A 19,033-nucleotide genomic window follows, 5' to 3' on the forward strand; every position below is an offset into this window, starting at 1 on the left:
AAAAATAAAAAAAAAAAAAAAAAAAAAAAAAAAAAAAAAAAAAACAGAAAATAAGTTTTAGCAACATATTTTTTCGTCACAAATATAGCAACAAAAAATTGTTTTAGTGATGAAATATTTCATCACTAAATGTAGCAAAATTTTGTAACAAATGGTTTTAATAACGAAAATTTTCGTCACTATAGGTGCCTAGATTTTCTTAAAAATAGTTTTAGTGACGAACTTTTTCGTCACTATATGTACCCGAACATAGTTTTAGTGACGAAATTATTCGTCACTAAATATGATTTAATGAACTAAAGTGTTTTTAGTAACGAAATATTTTCGTCACTGAATAGTGTTTTTAGTAAGGAAAACATTTAGCGACGAAACGTTTTCGTCGCTAAAGGTTAAAAAAAAAAAAAAATCAAATCGGACTTTAGTGACGAGGTTTCAACGACAAAATGAGTTTCGTCACTAAAAGTCCAATTTCGTTGCTAAAGGTCCTTAGCGACGAAAAACTGGACTTTTAGTGATGAATTTTGTCATCACTGAAAATACATTTTGTTGTAGTGGGAGCGCGAGCAACTAGAAAAACAAGAAAGAGAAGAAGAGAGGGAACAATGTGAGAGCCGTCAAGGTGGACATGGCATGGGTGTGACGAGCGTGAGAGAAAGAGAGAAGAAGAGCAAGAGCAAGAGAGGAACCAACGTGAGATGCGACGAGGCGGATGTGGACGTGGACGTGGACGTGGACGCGGACGCGATCGTGACAATGGCATTAAAGAGACTTTTTGCACCTTGAGGCTTAGGGAGAACATCCATGACCCTTCACATGCCGATATTTACAATCCCGAAGCTGGTCAAATCAGTACCCTCAATAGCCACAATCTCGTAGTCCTCCACTGGCTCCAACTTAGTGCTGAGTTCGGAAGGCTCCAGAGGGTAATGTTTGTGAATGTCGAGATTAACTTAACAATTATAATTTCTTTTCTTAATATTTATATTTAATTAGTCTACCGAAATACTAGTACTACTTCATACATATAAAGAACAAAATGAAATTGATAAAAATAAAATAATAACTTGTATTTGCAGGGTGCTATTTATGTTCCACATTGGAACCGGAATGCACACAGCATAATCTATGTAGTAAGGGGCCGTGCGCAGCTTCAAGTAGTTGACAACTTTGGTCGAACGTATTTGATGATGAGCTCCAACAAGATCAGATCTTAACTATGCTACAAAACTTTGCTGTAGTGAAATGGGCTAGCAGTGATGGTTTCGAGTGGGTGGCCTTCAAGACAAATGACAATGCCCAGATTTCTCCTCTTGCTGGACAAACCTTTGTCCTTAGGGCCATTCAGGCGGACGTACTAGCCAACACTTTCCAACTTCGCCAAGAAGATATTTCAAAATTGAAATTGAATTTGCTGCAGCAAGAGAACACTTAATAAGACCCTCTAGATCTTCTTCTCAGAGGAGGGCTATAGCTTAGATGCAAAGTCTAATGTAAATGTGTAAGCATTACATAGCGTGATGGTCTTTGTGTAGCATATGTGAGTGTGTTTGGTTTTGTGGTGCTATAGTTGATTTTGTTGTTGATTTTGTGGTTGATGGAGTGTGTGTATCAGACGAAGAAGCAGATGATGAGGGCACTTGTTTTGCAGATGGAGAAGAAAGAGGAAAAAAAAAAAAAGCGAAATTAGAAATTATTAAAATAATATATAGAAGAACTACAGAAACTGTATATATATACACACAATTATTGTAGCTCTTGTATATTTATATACAATTTTGCACAATTTTACACCCACTAAAATAAGTTTTTTTTGTCAAAATATGTATAAAAAAAAAAACTGTTTTTTATATTTTGCAAGATTACCCATAAACTAACGCGGTTGCTCTCTTTTATTGGTTCTGAAGCTGCCGTCATCCGAACGAAAGCAACACCGTCTTTCTTCTAAGTTCTACCAAAAAGGATTTTGTCTTCTTCTGAAATAGTTTATTGGTTCTGAAACTGCCGTACGTCATCCGAACGAAAGCAAAGCTGTCTTTCTTCTAAGTTCTACCTAAAACGATTTTGTCTTCTTCTCAGAAAGTTAAGTTCCACCAAAAAAAAAATCTGAAAATGTTTTGCTACTTATGGAAAACCAAGGTTGGATTAAGGCTGTGTTTGTTTCGTGTAAATCGTTCTCCGGAAAATACATATTTTTCGGAAATGTTATTTTCCGGAAAAGGAAAATATTTTTAAAGTGTTTGGTTGAATTATGAAAATTGGTGTGGAAAATATTTTTATGTGTTTGGATGTTTTTTAAAATGCTATTTTCCGAAAATTTTTCGCATTATTACAAAAAATTTCAACATCGCATCCAATTCAACATCAATTTCCGGCAACAAATTCCAGCAACAACAACACCACAACAACAACAACAACAATAATAATCAGTTCATCCAAAACGAACAACAACAACAATCAAATTATAAATAAAAAAAAAAAAAAAAAAAAAAACACGGAGAGATCGAGGAAGAGAGAGTGTGGAGGCGACGGTCTGGGTCGGCGACGAGCTCGAGGTTCGTGGGTTGCTCTGGGTTCGTCGGTTCGTGGGTTGCTGGGTTCGTGGGTTGCTGGGTTCGTGGTGCTGGGTTCGTCGGTTCATGGGTTGCTCTGGGTCGAAGCCGATGGGTTGCGCTGGGTCGAAGGCGATGGGACGTCGAAGGCGACGGGTCTGGGTCGGCGATGTGAGCTATGGGTTCTCAGATCAGGACGACGATCGGGCTCGCCATTGAGTGGTGGTGGTGGAACGGCGTCGAAACCGGCTCGGTGACGTCTGGGTTTCTCGGATCGGAGGTGGATCGGTTCGCGTTCTTGGTTCTCTCAACACTGATCAGCTCGCCGGCGTTCTCAATCGTTTTCTGTGGCTGTTGATGGCTGTTTCCTTGTTCTTTTTCGTTCTCCCTCAAGTTCTCTCAGAGCTCTCTTCTCCTTTACGTTTTTTGTGCGAGACCCGGAAATGGTTTGAAGGTAAAATAAAAGCGTAAAACCATTTCCGGGTCAAAGGTGAAAATATGGTCAAACTTGAGGCATATTTTCCGGAAAATAAATTTTTCTTTGCCAGCCAAACGCATGGGTCAGGTGGTAAATGATTTCCTGAAATCATTTACCACCGATTCAAACGCAGCCTAAATGACAAATTAAATTACAATACAATAATATACACTTTTTAAGTTGGCATGCAGTGCACACCGCCCACTTTTGATATAGTTGTCATTCTATAAGTATAAATACTTATGAGGTGTGGGAGGTAATGATCAAAGTTCAAGTCTCTAAAAGGGAACTTCACACATATATACACTTAGATTAAATTAAAGTAAAAATTTTATCTTAAAAAAAAAAAAAAAAATTGGCATGCAATGCACATAAGGCTCGTATTTTTACAATTTTCTTCTCCAAGAAAAAATAAACTTTTACAATTTTATTTTTTATTTTTTTTTAGAATCTACTTTTACAAAATTGAAATAAAAGATTTATAGACATCTTTACTTCCAATTTTTACAGAGTTTATTTCTCCAACTCAAACCATTAACAATAATTGATAGACATCCTTATCACCAACTTTTAGAGAGTTTAATCTTTGAACTTGAACCAACAACTTATCACTTACATAAAGTGTACTCACCATCTCATGATTTACATTAAGATCTAACCTCTGAGATATTATAAAAATTCTATATTTAAAAATAAAGCTTTTATATTAAAAACGTTTAATGATTTCTAACTCAAATTAAATCTGTCCTTTTTTGGGAATAGAATGAAAGATGAGATTGTAATTTAAAATTTTTAAGACCTACCAAGTGTGTGTAATTGTCATACTACTCCTTTTAAGGTGGACCTTAAACCAATACAATTTATCCACACATCACCTTTATTCTATTACTTTGAAGAAAAAAGAAAGTGTATGAATCCATCAAGTATGTGTGAGATGGACTAATATTTGTAAGCATCATCAACTTTTTTTTTTCCCTTTAAGATAAGATAGATCTCAAATCTCTAGTTACTCGACGACAATAGAGTTTAGTAGTTGAGCTAACTAGAATCCACAAATCTTCCACTCATTTCTTGATCTACCAACTTGAGGGAAAAAAAAGTGTATAAATATTAATTAAAATAGAAGTAAACTATTATTGCTCCTTTAGAAGCTTAGATCTTTTAGGTAACTTCTAAGAAGATTATGAAGGTGAAATTATTTAGTGTAGCTAATAAATTACAACACTATCTCACATTAGGATAGTCATATTCGTGTGCCCCACACATAGGGCCTACTCTTATGTGAAAGGGAGGCGTAATACACCAAGTATATAGAATAATAGTTGTTACATGGGTGAATACCCAATAAGAATTAAAATCTTCTAAAATTCTTAGGATAACTTTGTTGTGAAATTCTTTTATATATATATATATATATACACACTGATCAATGATTGTTTGAATTATTGATGATGTAATAAAATTTTTTGCACACATTTTATTGATGGATGGCTAATTTTTGGGATTGTTGATCTCACTTAAGTCCTTTAAAAAAAAAAAATATATATTTATTTCCTTTAAAAACAAAAACTAGGTAGTCTCATCTAATAGGATTTTTTCTTCTTCTCAAAAATTTAAGCTCTAAAAGAATAGAAAATTTTAAAAATGTTTTGCTAATACTTTATTGAAAAAGAAGTTTAACTAATTGACCTTTTTCTATTTAAAAAATTGAATAACAATACAATAATATAAACTTTTAAGGTTGTATTCAATGCATAATGATTTTAATTTTACAAAGTTGAGAAAGTGATTGATAAACTTTGGAGAGTTTAATTCTTGGACTCCAACCAACAACATATAGTCGAGGCCATCAAATTAAGATCCAACCTGTATTAAGCATTAACTAAAAAAAGAGAGGGTCTAACATCTACAATTAATAATATTAGAAACTTTCATATTTAAAAAAAAAAAAAAAAAGATTTCTAACTTAAGTTCTTGCCACATCAAAACAAAAATTCAGCAGAAAATCTCACTATAGCTTGCACCACCAAATCAATATGATTAATAAAACAAGCTAACAAGTTCCTATGATCGCTTAAATGGCTATTCACCTCATTGAATCTGCCATATCTTGTAAAACATTCACACTTAGTACATTTCAAAAAAAGTTTTTGAAAATCATGTAAACTGTAAATAAAATACTGAATTTCTATACACACACCACTTTCCTTTGGTCATAAAGGTTCTCAAGCAATTTAGCATTCTTACATCAATATGAAAAATTAGAATGGAAAAGTGTAATTTAAACTTGGAAATATAGACTATTTTGATAAATATTTAAAAAAAAAAAAAAAAACTTAAAAAATGAGATGAAAGAAAAAAGGAATTTTTTTCAATAGTTCAAGAATAAAAAACATCGTTTTTAAAATTTAAGAATAGATTGTCAAATATTTTTAATATCTTAAAAAAATGAATTTTTTTAAAGTTTAAAAATAAAAAATAAACTTTTAATAAAATTTAAAGATGAAAATATTATTTTACTATAAAAAACTATTAAAATACGAGTGCCAAGGAAAGTACAGGTAGTTTTGTAATAATACGGACAACAAAGCCGTCCTTAAGGCAAAAATTTAAAGCTAAATTTTTCTGAGTTAATCGCTGACTTTAGAGTTTCCTTTTTCCTTTGTTTTTTGTTTTTGTATAAATGACGTACCTTTCCAATGTCTTTGTCTCTCTTAGCTTATTACACCTTTTCCTCTTTGGGGCCTTTGGCTTCTTTAACTGTCAAAAACAAAATATATTATTCCACCACTATCCCGGAAATTTAATATTTCTGGATAATTCATTTTCTGACAAGGAGTTCTTGTTTTACATGGAGGTATGGACACCCATTATTTGTTGTGTGTAAGGATATAGAGAAGCCAGAAACTGGTTCAGCGGGGTGCTTTCTCAAATGGGTAGGTGGAAAAAGAGAGCTTTGAGTTTTGATGAGGTTGTGGAGTATGTGAACCGTATCATACAAGAGATGCCTCTAATTCCGTTCTTGATTCCTCTACTATTGATTGCTTGGGCTATTGAGAGATGGGTTTTCTCTTTTACCAATTGGGTTCCACTCATTGTTGCTGTCTGGGCAACTATGCAGGTGATTTCTTTATAGTTCTCCTTTTGTTTTCATGATTCTTTCCTTGAATTTTTTTTTTTAAATTGTTACTTTTTTTTTTTTTTTGGGTGTTGTTTTGGTTTAAAGTGAAATTGACTGACTTTATTGTTATGTTGCTCTTTTTTTAAGCGCTTTTAGTTATGATTGTGTTCAGTAATTATTGCATACTAATTAATTATGAGCAAATGAAATTGTCTGGTCTGTGTTGCTTACTTTGAACAGTTTTTTTTTTTTTTGGGTTGAATTTAGAGCTTTTCAAGTGTACTGTGATATTTGAATTTGGCCTTTATTTCATTGCTAATCTATGTGGTTTTTTTTAATATAAATTTATTGCTCTGTGTTGCACTTTTCCTCAGAATTCTGCTACAATAAACTTTTGCATATCTCTACAAGTCTTCTAAAATTGAATTTTTTTTTTTTAATTTTTAATTTTTTTATAATGGTGTGTGTGTGTGTGTGTGTGTGTGTCTTTCTGCTGCTATTCCTGACTGAGTTCTTGTTGAGTTTATCATTAGCTTTATATATTTCTTTATTCAGGCTGAAGCTTGCCTTGCGTAGTAAGTTATCTCACATCTTTTTGACAGTATAAGTATTATACTTGAATATGTAATTTCTTCCTTATGAAATCTGATGCAATTCATTGCATCTCCCAAACCACTCCTTTGCCGTTGATTAATTATGACATAAAAACAATTAAAATTATACCCAAAATTGAAATTGAAATTATTGTTTATTTTATTTTTTATTAGTTTATGCAAATTCAATAGGCAACTTTGATGGAGAGAAGATATGCTTTGACAGATGTTACTTATCTAAAAAAAGGAAAAAAAGAAGAAGATATCCTTGAGTATGCACAGATAGAAAAAATGATGGGAGTTTACACCAAGCAACAACTTATATATATATATATATATATACGTATGTATGTATGTATGTATGTATATGGAAAGCTATTCTGGTATGCATTCTTGCAGAAGTTTATCCAATAACTAGATTTCCTATGAAAAAAAAAATTACAGTAAGTGGGAGCACTCTTTGAACCAATTTTTGGTGGTGGATAATCATGTATTGATATTTCTCCTTTTATTATTTTCTTTGTTTCTTTTCATTATTTGTGCTGCATTGATAGTTGAATAAAAAATTGAGTTACAAAGACAAGATCTTCTCTTTTTTTGGATAAGTAAGAAAATTTTTATCAAACAAGGCTACTTCATGCAAGCCGCATGAAGTAACAAAAAAAATATATATACAGAAAAACAGAAGGAAAAAAAAAAAAAACTATGTACAAATAAGAAGAGAATCTAAGTACTCTCCTTTGTCACACCCACACACACACATATATCTGCACACGCACATTTGTGGCAAACCCATTTTTGGCATGTAGTTGAAATTGCTTTTACATTGTTTTGTTCATTGTGGAAAGGAGCATTATTGCACACAATAAGATCCTACATTTCCTTTGTAGTAGCACTGAGTTTCAATTAGTTTTAGTGTCATCTAATCTCACCCATTATAAAAATGAGGAAATCCGGAAATGTTTACTCGTATAACATAGAAACGAGTTGATAGATTTTTTATATTTCTTTTTCTTTTTAATTGTTGTGTGCCATTATGTCACCCTTTCTTTCTCCTTTAAAATAATCATCTGTAAACTGCCGATGGTCTGGCATTCCTCCCCCACATATAAGGGGTGAGGATAAAGTTGTAAATCCAATCCCTTACCAGTGTATGAATTCTGTTTACCTATCCAAAAGAAAAAGGGGTAAAAATAATCCAGTGAACTAAATTGTTGTTACAAACTTGAGCATGCTATCTTTATACAAGAGATATCTTTGAGCACAAACTAAGGAACTCATGTGCTGTAGCATTTGAAACATCAGTGCAGGACCAAAATATAGCTGTACTTTTGCCAACTCAAAACTTTTTTTTTTTTATATATAAATTTTTGGCCAAGCTATTTATGTTGGGGGTTTGAAGTTAGGAGTATAATTTTGATTTCGGCTTGTCTGCCATAATAGAAATCTATTATGTTATAATTTCCTTTATTATAGTTTTAATTTTTCACATACTGTACCTGTCAAATTCTTTAAATTATTTGTGATTTTTTCCCACTTCTTTTGATTCAATAAAGTCTAGTTCTATAATAGACTTCTGCTTAACAGAATTATGCATTAATTTTAATCAGTTCAAAAGACCTCTATACTTTGTCATTGTTTCACACATAATGTGCTTTAGGTTTTTTGGTTAATGAGTTTTGAAATCATACATGGTGATAACCTGAGATGTCACTTTCATGTGTGCAGTATGGGACTAATCAACAGCGAATACTTGTCGAAGACTTGAATAAAAAATGGAAGCGAGTCATACAGAACACCTCAGTAACTTCACATTTGCTTCTTTTTGGTTATATGAACAATGAGTCTTTGAGATTTATGAAGTCGATTTTTATCCATTTGCATTTTTGTAGGCAATAACACCTTTGGAGCACTGTGAATGGTTGAATAGGCTGTTGATGGAAATATGGCCTAACTTCATGAATCCAAAGCTCTCAAAAAGGTTCTCATCCATTGTGGAGGTGAGATCCTGTACTTCATTATACTTGAGATTCACTTTTGTTCACTCAACACAGAAATTATGCAACTCCTCTGCTCGATGTTTCATTTCTTGCTAGTATTTGCATGTTTTTATGGTTTAATAAATTCATCTGCTCCATGTTAACTAATTCTGTTTGCATGCTTCTCAAACTTATACCGATTAAATTGTTGTACTAGCATGTTCATAAATTGATTCCTTTCTGAGAAATTTTGGTGTAAGTTTGATCTGATGACAAATACAGTGTAATTCATAGTTTCTAGAGTAGATCTATTGCATTTAGATCATGACAAGATCAAATTTTTTCCCCCTAGATCAACTTAGATTTAATCCATGACCCTCCTACTAGTGGGATTACAATGTTTTATAAATTTTTTTGAAAAGAAATCTCCAGAAAGGGATATTAGAGTAGTTGATTCCGTGTTGCCATTCCATTATTGACAACTTGACAGGAGTACTGATATTCTCTTTTCCTCTATTGTCATAAAGTCCTTGGAATTGATATACTGCAACCTAATGTTGGAAGAAATTGTGTTCATACTTGTTACCAATATCATAAGTGCTTCAGTAGAATATCTCCCCTTACTTTGGCGTACATACATACATTACATTTTATAATGATAGACTTAATTAGAAAATCTACTCTTTTGCAGAAACGGTTAAAGCACCGAAAATCAAGGCTTATTGTAAGTGGTCTACTTTTTCTTTTAAATTCATTCATTAATCATATCTTTGGACTGATGATAACTGAATGCTACCTCTATACTGAAGAAAAGCTATCATGTAGGAAAAAATTGAATTGCTTGGATTTTCACTGGGTTCAAACCCACCAAGCCTGGGTCTTCAAGGGACTAGCTGGTCAACTTCGGGTGATCAGGTTTGGTTTCTGATTTTTAGTTCTGAAAATTTATGTGTATCCCATTCTTTTGTCAAGGTTCACTATTTTTTTTTTTGGGGAGTGGGCGGCAGGGTGTGTGTTGAGTTTTAGATATTATATCAAGAACAAGCCTTTTTCGAAATCCAATATTAAAGCTTCGAAAGGAGGTTTCTTCAAATAGGAAGAGTTCTTTTGTTGTTTCTCTACTGTTTATTTGTTAGTCAACCTGATTGAAATCCTTTTTCAGGTTTTATTGTTTGAGGTAGAATCCTTTTTCAGTTTTTCCTTTTTAGTTTTTTTTTAATGTCTTGTTCCTGTTAACGTTCTATCAGGTGCTTTGCTCATGCTGGTTACTTCTTGCTTGTTGCTTTTATTGTTAAAGGCAAGTCTGAGTTGCCATAATTTTATAAGCTGGTAGTGATCAGCTTCTGTGTTTGCTATAAACAAGGAATTGGCCATTATGTCATTCTTTTAAAATTCGGCACTTCCATGTTGGCTTAGCTATATAATGGATGTTAAAATGATTGAAGAATTGGCCTAATTAGTTATCAGATACTGACCTAGGCCTTGTGTGTGTGTTCTCTTTATTTTATTTTATTTTCTTGAAATTTTACATACATTAATGTAAGTATGTTTGTGTTTCCTCAAATGCAGAAGGAGATCCAAGGAAAATTTAAAATCTCTATTAAGCAATTTTTAAGTATTGATTTAAGTCCATCACTGGTTCCAACTTGAATTTCTACCATTATAGCCTTCATTATCTCTGAAATAACAACCTCTAAATAATTTCTACCAAATAAAGCATCAAGTACTGCTGATGCCTCCATGTCAACTCTGTGTACTTCAATTTCATACCGGTGATGTATATAAATAGTTATTTCAATGGTTTTTTAAGATGTGCAATGAGCCTTTTGACTTGCCATGTATTGGTCAAGTCGCTAACTATGGTTCTCTGCAACCAGTTTTATCTAAAAACTTCTATAAATTTTCTGTGTCTGTGTGTGTGTGTGTTGAATGAGAAGAAGAGTACAAAATAATAAACCTTGAAAGCATTGAAAATGGTCAAGGGATAAAGTTGTAACGAAAATATAAAAGAATGTGCTCTACTGAAATTTTAGATACAATTCACTTTGCACTTGTCAAGGTAAACATTGACCTTTGTTTTTGTCTGGGGTGTAAAACTGTCATCTTGGCATCTAAAAGTTAAATAGTATATTATGTTAGTGGGTGATTTTCTTTTAGTAAATATCAAAAACAGAAGCACATCTGCAAGCCTGCTACTCTATCGTGCCTAGACAGATAAGAAATGTTTGATTCAGTGGCCTGAAAGAAATCATGACACTCTAATTATGTATAGACTCTGGCCTTGGTGTCTGACATGACTGTAATTGGTACAGCCTAAGTATCAGATTGCCTGGTTAAGTAATTTACATAATAATAGTTCAAAATTTCAGTATATTCTTGCTGTCACCTAGTATGGTTTATTGTTATGATTGCTGGTTTGTCTTCTTGAGTCAAGCAGTGAAATTTTGTTGCTAAATTCTTGATATCTTCATGAAGCATCTTTATGTTGACAGAAAATCATGCAATTGGGTTTTGACTGGGACACAACTGATATGAGCATTTTGTTGCATGCTAAGCTGGCCAAGCCAATGGGTACTGCACGGATTATTATAAATAACCTTCATATCAAGGGTGATGTATGTACAGTATTTCTCTCTCTCTCTCTCTCTCTCTCTCTCTCAGCTTGAAAGGATAGTACAAATCATATATTACAAAAGTAAAAGAAACTGGATGATCATTTTGATTCATTAGTTTGTGAGAATGTGAATCTTGGTTTGGAGGAGGTTCAAGGATTGTGTTGGAGGAGCCAATGAGCTCTAGCTCAAATGGAATCTCCTTTCCTTGTAAGAGCAAGGTGGATGGTAAGGTCATGGGTTCAAGATCCACTAGGAACTTGTGTAACCCAAAAATAGATATCTTGTTGGTGGTAACCTTTGACGCATTGACCACGAAGTGTGAGGTGCCCATGAAGGGAATAGTTAAGTTAATGCTAGTCAGCTTTTGAAGTTGTAGATTTTTTTTTTTGGCTGAATTTTTGAAGTTTTAGATGTTTTGGCTGTCCTTTATAAATAAAATTGGACGGATTTTTTCTCTTCATTTTATTTCACATTTTGAGTTTTTACCTGATGTAGCATGCATTCAGATTCTTGTATTTAAAGTTAGAGTTGATTTCATCTTACATGATATCCTTGGCAGATGTTGAATGGCTATGGCATTGATGCGTCTTAGTTACAGTTTTTGTGTCTTTTTAATGTTAATTTGGTCCTTTTTGCTCTCATAAAGAATGGTTTGCCCTGATTTGATGACTGCTTAGATTTTTGTGTCTCTGAAATTTCGATGTTCTACAGTTTCTAAAGGCACTGATTGTTGTGTATTTCTGAAAAAGCAGTTTCATTGTTTCTAATTGTTATTCATTCAGTGGATTACATTTTGCAGCTTCTCTTGATGCCAGTTCTGGAGGGGAAGGCAATTTTGTATTCATTTGTGTCAACCCCTGAAGTGAGAATTGGAGTAGCCTTTGGAAGTGGTGGAAGCCAATCACTACCAGCCACAGCGTTGCCTGGTGTTTCTTCTTGGCTGGTGGGTTTCTTAAGTGACCATATTCAATCACATAAAGAATTAATTTAGACTGTGTTTCTTTATGTGAGCTGGCTTCAGTTGATCTTGATCTGGTATCTTCTGTGTTTATTAGTTTATTGAGTTGTTTTGATGCAGCTTCTGCAGTATTGATAGTAGAAAAGTGCATTTCAAATCACAGCATTTCTATTTTCCACGAATGGTTCTGGAAAGATCCAGTTATATAATGTTTGTAGCACAACTACTGAAAATTTTCTAAATTTAAATTGGGAAATTGCTATGCAGGAGAATGCTGATAAATTAGACTTGGCCCGAACATAGAAGCAGATAGAAAAATGGTGAAATTAATCATTTCATGATTATTCTAACACTCACCCTCATGTAATCCCAAGGCCCTCTCCATTAGGTGTGACCCAAAATGGGAGGTAAAGTGGAGACATGGTTTGAACCCAGCAGCACCTACTTTGATACCATGATAAATTACGACTTGTCCCAGAAGTATAGGTTGATAAGAAATGATGATTTTAATTATTTAACCATTATTCTAATAAATGCTTACTACTTTTGATGAAACCCAATTTTCTGGAAACTAGGCTGGTTATACAGCAGATAGTAATCCGATGTTATGCTTTAATATTATTACCATATCTCCTTTCACATCAATATGGTATATACTCACCTGAAATTGGTGAAGTGCTTTTTGGTTTCGATGTTTCTTCCAGCATAATAAACAATAGCATCTGAGTGATACTAAAGCAAATCTTAGATGGCCAATATGATGACTCTGGCTATACTCTTTTTGGAAAATATAATAGCTTAATCTGATAATATGTTCTTTGCAGGTTAAAATTTTCACTGACACCTTGGTTAAGACGATGGTTGAACCTCGCCGCCGTTGTTACTCTTTGCCAGCTGTAGACCTAAGAAAGAAGGCTGTTGGTGGTAGCATATATGTGACAGTCATTTCAGCGAGTAAACTTTCTCGGAGTTACTTGAGAGGGAACTCAGTGAGAAGGCAGCAAAATTCTTCTACAAATGGCACTTTAGAAGAGCTCCATATTGATAAAGATCTGCAGACATTTGTGGAAGTTGAACTTGAAGAGTTAACTAGGAGGACAGATGTGAGATTAGGCTCAAGTCCTACATGGAATTCAACATTCAATATGGTTTTACATGAAGAGACAGGAACTATTCGATTCCATCTTTATGAGTCTACCCCTAACAGTGTGAAGTATGACTTTCTAGCAAGTTGCGAAATTAAGGTACTAGCATTCTTGATGCCACTGTCTCAGATTATAAAGCCATGGTCCACTATTTGATGTAGAATTTAGTTGGTTTCTGCACCTTAAATGTACAATGACATGCTTGAGACACTAGTCAAAAATCAGGTGTGAATTGTGCCATAATGATATTATGTTAAAATACGTTTCCTTATATTGCTAAGTAGCCTGACTTAAATAAATGGCTAGGTCTGATTCATAACATATCACAACCAATTATGCAATTATCACATTTTCAATTGAGCAACCACAATAATTTATTCATGTTGCTAACAAACGTGTTATCAACTGATAGTCTGAAAATTGTCCATCCATTCAACCCTTGTTTACTCTCAGAATATGTACTATGCATATCAATTACTCATTAAAATGTTAGCAAAGTTGAATTCTTGTATCTTATGAGCAGATGAAGTATGTCGCAGATGATTCCACAACATTTTGGGCAATAGGACCTGACTCTGGTGTAATAGCCAAGCATGCGTTTTGTGGAACAGAAGTTGAAATGGTTATTCCATTTGAGGGGGCTCAGTCAGGGGAGGTAAACATTAATAAATCTCATGACAAGTCATGCCTCTTCCCTATATTTATAATTTGTGTCCCATGATTTTTTCTTCTTCTTCCTTCTTTCCACACCAGCGTTTTTACTTATAAAATTAGTCTCCCATGTTCCAACAACTTAATGAACTTTGTCATCTCAGATTGATATTGACTACAGCAAGTTATTTCATCATATGTTACATGAGTCAATAGTGGTCTAATGTACTTGTGATTACTCTAGATCTAATAGGGCTTTTAGTTGACCCAGGCATGAGCATAAACTGCTTAGCCTGTCATGGTGAATGCCCTTGGATTACGTGGCAACTGGTTATGATGGGTGGAGTCAATTGCCTTACCGGCTAGAGTTGAGTGTCCAAAGGGTTTTTCTTTAGAAAGGTTCCCTACATTTTTTTTTTTTTTTTTTTTTAAGGTGGGGGTGGGTTGGTTAAAAATATATCATGTTTTCAACCAACTATTGGACCAAAAAATAGTTCACCTAAACCTTGAACAGCAAATAGGGTTTCTTTGCCATATTAAACTAGTATATGTCTCTTTTTCTTTTTCTTTTTTGGATGATAATTAATTGTTTTAGTTTTCTCACTACAATATGCTTCTTTGAAATATAAGTTCTTGTTTTTATTTTTTTCCCCTCATTCAAATTAATTTTACAGTTGACAGTGAGACTTGTCTTAAGAGAATGGCAATTCTCGGATGGTTCACACAGCTTGAACAGCTATCATCTTAGCTTGAACCAATCAATCAATGGGACATCAACTGTTCTGGCAAGTACTGGAAGGAAGATCAATATAACTGTTGTGGAAGGAAAAGATCTTATTGCAAAAGAAAAATCTGGAAAGTGTGATCCATATGTTAAATTGCAATATGGAAAGGTAGGTTTCTCTTTTCTTCATAGTCTCATGTTATATGAACTGAGGTCAAATATCCTGAACATTCTAGCATTACTTCTGGTGTAACATATATGTGTTTGGACCTTTTCAGGCTCTCCAGAAAACTAAGTCTACACATGCTTTAAATCCCATATGGAACCAGAAATTTGAATTTGATGAGATAGGAGGCGATGAATATCTTAAAATAAAATGCTACAATGAAGACACCTTTGGAGATGACCACATAGGTTGCGCACGAGTAAATTTGGAAGGACTGGTGGAGGGGTCAATATGGGATGCATGGGTTCCCCTTGAAAAAGTGAATTCAGGAGAGCTAAGGCTTCAAATAGAAGCAGTCAGAGTTGATGACTTCGAAGGATCAAGGGTATGTTTTTATTAGAATGAAAAGAGATCATCCCAATCAATTAGATGTGAAAATACAGAAAAGAAAAACTTAACAAGTACATTAAAAGTGTATGAGCATGTAGCATGTTTGTCTGTGTGTGTATGGACATGATCTTGTGAATGTTCCTGAACCAGGTGTTGCAATTTTAGGCCTGGCCTGCTCAGCCTGCTCAATATAAAGATTAAAGGCTGACATTGAATTTTGGTTTGTCCTGAGTTCGCTCGGTCATTTAAAAAAAAAAAAATTACAATAATCTTAGTGGAGTGGTCTGTCCTACGGAGTTCTGGCCTTGGTGCGATGACAAGTGCCCTCTGCCCAACTGATGTATTTTGGATTTGATTTTGAGAATCTGCCTCTTAAAAATTGGGGGTGAGGATAGCTACCAACCTCCTTTCCCTAGACCCTGCAGAGGGGGAAGTTTTGTGCATTGGATACAACCTTTACTCAAGCTTAGCCTGCCAATTTTTTCAGCATAATGTTGCCCCTAATATGTACTTATTCAGATTAAATGTGTCTACTCTGATACGCATTTTTTTTTTCTTCTTTTTCTTTGCTTGTAATTTTCAGGGTTCAACCACGGGTTCAGGTAGTGGCTGGATTGAACTCGTTCTCATTGAAGCAAAAGACCTTGTTGCAGCTGATCTCAGAGGGACAAGTGATCCCTATGTGAGGGCACAATATGGGAACTTGAAGAAAAGAACAAAGGTTTGAGACAACCACATTTTTATTGCAATTATGATACAGCTAGCTAATTTTCCAGTTCAGCTGTCATGATCAAGTTTCTGAAACATAATAAAAGAGTGTGCAATTCTGGAAAGAGAGTGCTAGAAATGGTTAGAAACACTTACACACTAAATATGCTGCCCTTGATTTGGGGAGATATCATTTCGCCCCAATGGTGCAGTGGTCTGGAAAGAGAGTTTTCTGCTTAAGATATATCACTTTGACTTGTTCCTTACAAAATATTCCTTTGATTTATTTCTTATAAAAGTCACAGTACATTCCTCTCCAGTTTGCTTGCATTTGAGCATCTAACTACAAGCATGAGTTCTCAACTGTTTCAATTGGTCACCCTTCTTTACTTATTTTTTTCCCCTGTCAAACATGGAGCTATGTGAATGGTGGATTTAATAACACATTTTCAAGAAATCCATTGCCAAAAAATTTCATGACTAAATGATGTTTGGCTTATATGCATGTCTTAATGAGGAAAAGCTGAATTGGTTATTGATTGTGTAATTCTATGTCCATTGATGAACATCATTTATGAAAGAAGCATGTAACTGCATGCGCTTGCAATTAATCTTTTGGTGAGATTGCACTATCTCAAATCCTTACTTCTGTGCCATGACAGGTTGTCTACAAAACTCTAAATCCCCAGTGGAATCAGACCTTAGAATTCCCTGATGATGGCAGCCCCTTAGTTTTGTATGTAAAAGACCACAATGATTTACTACCCACAACAAGTATAGGTGATTGTGTTGTAGAATATCAGAGATTGCCTCCGAATCAGAGATCTGACAAGTGGATACCCCTGCAAGGGGTTAAAAGGGGAGAGATTCATATTCAAATTACGAGAAGAGTTCCCGAACTACAGAAGAAATCTAGTTTAGATTCTGAACCATCCATAACTAGAGCACATCGTATTTCTGGCCAGGTGATATATATTTCTTTTCCTAGACCATATATATTTCGCTTTCTAGCATGTATTGTGATCAGATGAGCTCAGATTCCCACTTGACTAAATGTCATTGACAACTTTTGGTTCAAAATCACAAATTAGTCTTCTCCCACGTGATTGCGTTATCTAAACCAATCTGCTTCATTCAACCTTACTGAACTTGAGCCTGTATAAATCTGACAGATAACTCTTCATAGGGTTTCAAGATTCATACTCCAACTTTATTGAATCAATCCCAGCACACAAAATTTCATTATCATGGTTGGATTTTCAATTTGTAACGCTATTTTCATATTCTATTTCCTTATTAGTCCATATCACTATCTTAAGATGATTAATGATCATTTTGGTCTATTCATGCTGTATGTGTCTCAAGGTATAAAAACCCAATATCCTGAAACTATAAGTTTGAATGACTTAAATTTTAATGCTTTCATGTCTAACTTGTGTTTGTTAAAAATGAGTCTGATCAGATGAAGCAAACGTTGGTCAAGTTTCAATCTTTAATTGAGGATGGCAATCTTGAAGAACTCTCAGCAGCTTTGAGTGAGATAGAAAGCATTGAGGATATGCAAGAAGAGTACATGATACAGCTTGAGACCGAGCAAATGCTTCTTATTAACAAGATTACAGAGCTTGGTCAGGAAGTTTTTAGCTCATCTCCTTCTTTGAGCAGAATGCCTTCTGATTGAACCATTCCTTCAAGTTTTAGCCCTAATGATTATTTTTGCCCTTGATATTGTTTTTCTTACACAAGAATCATCTCAGATAGCCAAGTGTACGTGGTTCTCCAACTCACAAGTCTTTAATGGTTCATGTCAGGCTGTGTATATTGAATATGGATGCGTGACTAATACTTAATATTGAATGAAAATATAGCATTTGCTCTTTCAGAATTTGAGAATTCAAGTGTCTTTAATTATGTTAGAAATTGCTCCCAAAAAAAAAAAAAAAAAATGAGGCTCTTTGTTCTTATGTATTGGTATCTAAACATCAGTTGTAGCCTACAATATTCTGCGCAATTGATTAGAAACTTCCTATATTTTCATTAGGATTAATGAGTCACTGGCCTCTTCACACGCGTATACTCTTTTTTGTTTGTTTCTTATAAAATTAATTTTTTTTTTTTTAAGTTATTAAAGAAAATAATTGTAATTTAGAGAATGTGGATATTTTTACCTTCTTTTTCCAATCATATATATGGCATTTTCGTAAGAGTCGGAGAAAGATAGTAGCCTCCATCTTATCTGTATCTACCCATTGAAGTGATTGAGTTGATTGAATGTCTCATTGACTTGATTGGAAAATGCCAAAATGCTTTTAGGATTCTTTCTTGGGTTGCATAGTTACAAGCCTATAAATATCTTGTTGGAGATATGTTTTCAAATATCGGTCTCGATGAAATTGTTTATGCCCAACATTATTCATATTACTCAACTCGATAATCTTAGCCCAATTGTAATTTGTATCAGTTTGGGAACAATTTATCTACATTTTTGCTAAAATTACTATACATAAAACCTAAAAGATAAAATAAGGCAATTTTTTTTTTTTTTTGGGTGTTGAAATTACTGTAGCAAAAAAATAGAAGTAAAGTAAAACCTACAATAAACAGAAGGTGAGCAAAAAGCGAGAGGAACTTGCAAAGTTGTGATTTTTATTATTTATTATTATTATTATTATTTTTACCAAAAACAAGCTTAGAGGGATCCGCTAGCCAAAGCTTGAAATAAGCTTCTTTTTTTAGGGACTCATGCGCAACCCGTAAATAGTGAATAAAAAGTTGCCAAGAAAGTACTAAATAAGCTTGATGTCACTGGACACATTAAAAAACGAGGATAGAACCTTAAACTGAAAGATATAATAAAAATAAAATCACATGATTAAATTAAGAGAATTAAAATTGAAAGAAACATTAAACCACGTACTTAATTCTCTGAATGTCAAGAAATAATGCAAAGCAAGCT

General features: G+C 33.9%; 1 protein-coding gene and 1 pseudogene across 1 annotated transcript; both read left to right on the forward strand.

Moving 5' to 3' along the window:
• Positions 1-1,476, forward strand: part of LOC112033287 (11S globulin seed storage protein Jug r 4-like) — a 21,519-nt pseudogene extending 20,043 nt beyond the window's left edge.
• Positions 1,477-5,726: 4,250 nt separating this feature from the next.
• Positions 5,727-17,962, forward strand: LOC112037481 (synaptotagmin-5). The gene is made up of 14 exons (XM_024070322.2): positions 5,727-6,148; positions 8,470-8,544; positions 8,634-8,741; positions 9,412-9,444; positions 9,546-9,635; positions 11,213-11,335; positions 12,135-12,278; positions 13,118-13,537; positions 13,962-14,093; positions 14,764-14,982; positions 15,092-15,364; positions 15,953-16,090; positions 16,740-17,042; positions 17,540-17,962. Exons 1-14 carry the CDS (start codon positions 5,960-5,962, stop codon positions 17,756-17,758), a joined length of 2,466 nt encoding a protein of 821 aa, XP_023926090.1. The 5' UTR covers positions 5,727-5,959; the 3' UTR covers positions 17,759-17,962.
• The last annotated feature ends 1,071 nt before the right edge of the window (positions 17,963-19,033 follow it).

The sequence above is a fragment of the Quercus suber genome, unplaced genomic scaffold, assembly GCF_002906115.3.
Source record: "Quercus suber isolate HL8 unplaced genomic scaffold, Cork oak 2.0 scaffold_645, whole genome shotgun sequence".
Classification (NCBI taxonomy): Eukaryota; Viridiplantae; Streptophyta; class Magnoliopsida; order Fagales; family Fagaceae; genus Quercus; species Quercus suber.

Bases quoted from the DNA above. Each gene is read 5' to 3' on its own strand.
- LOC112037481 (XM_024070322.2), top strand. From the start codon at position 5,960: ATGGGTAGGTGGAAAAAGAGAGCTTTGAGTTTTGATGAGGTTGTGGAG. The intron at 8,742-9,411 runs GTGAGATCCTGT...ACTCTTTTGCAG, and splicing joins GGTTCTCATCCATTGTGGAG to AAACGGTTAAAGCACCGAAA. The intron at 14,094-14,763 runs GTAAACATTAAT...TTAATTTTACAG, and splicing joins AGGGGGCTCAGTCAGGGGAG to TTGACAGTGAGACTTGTCTT.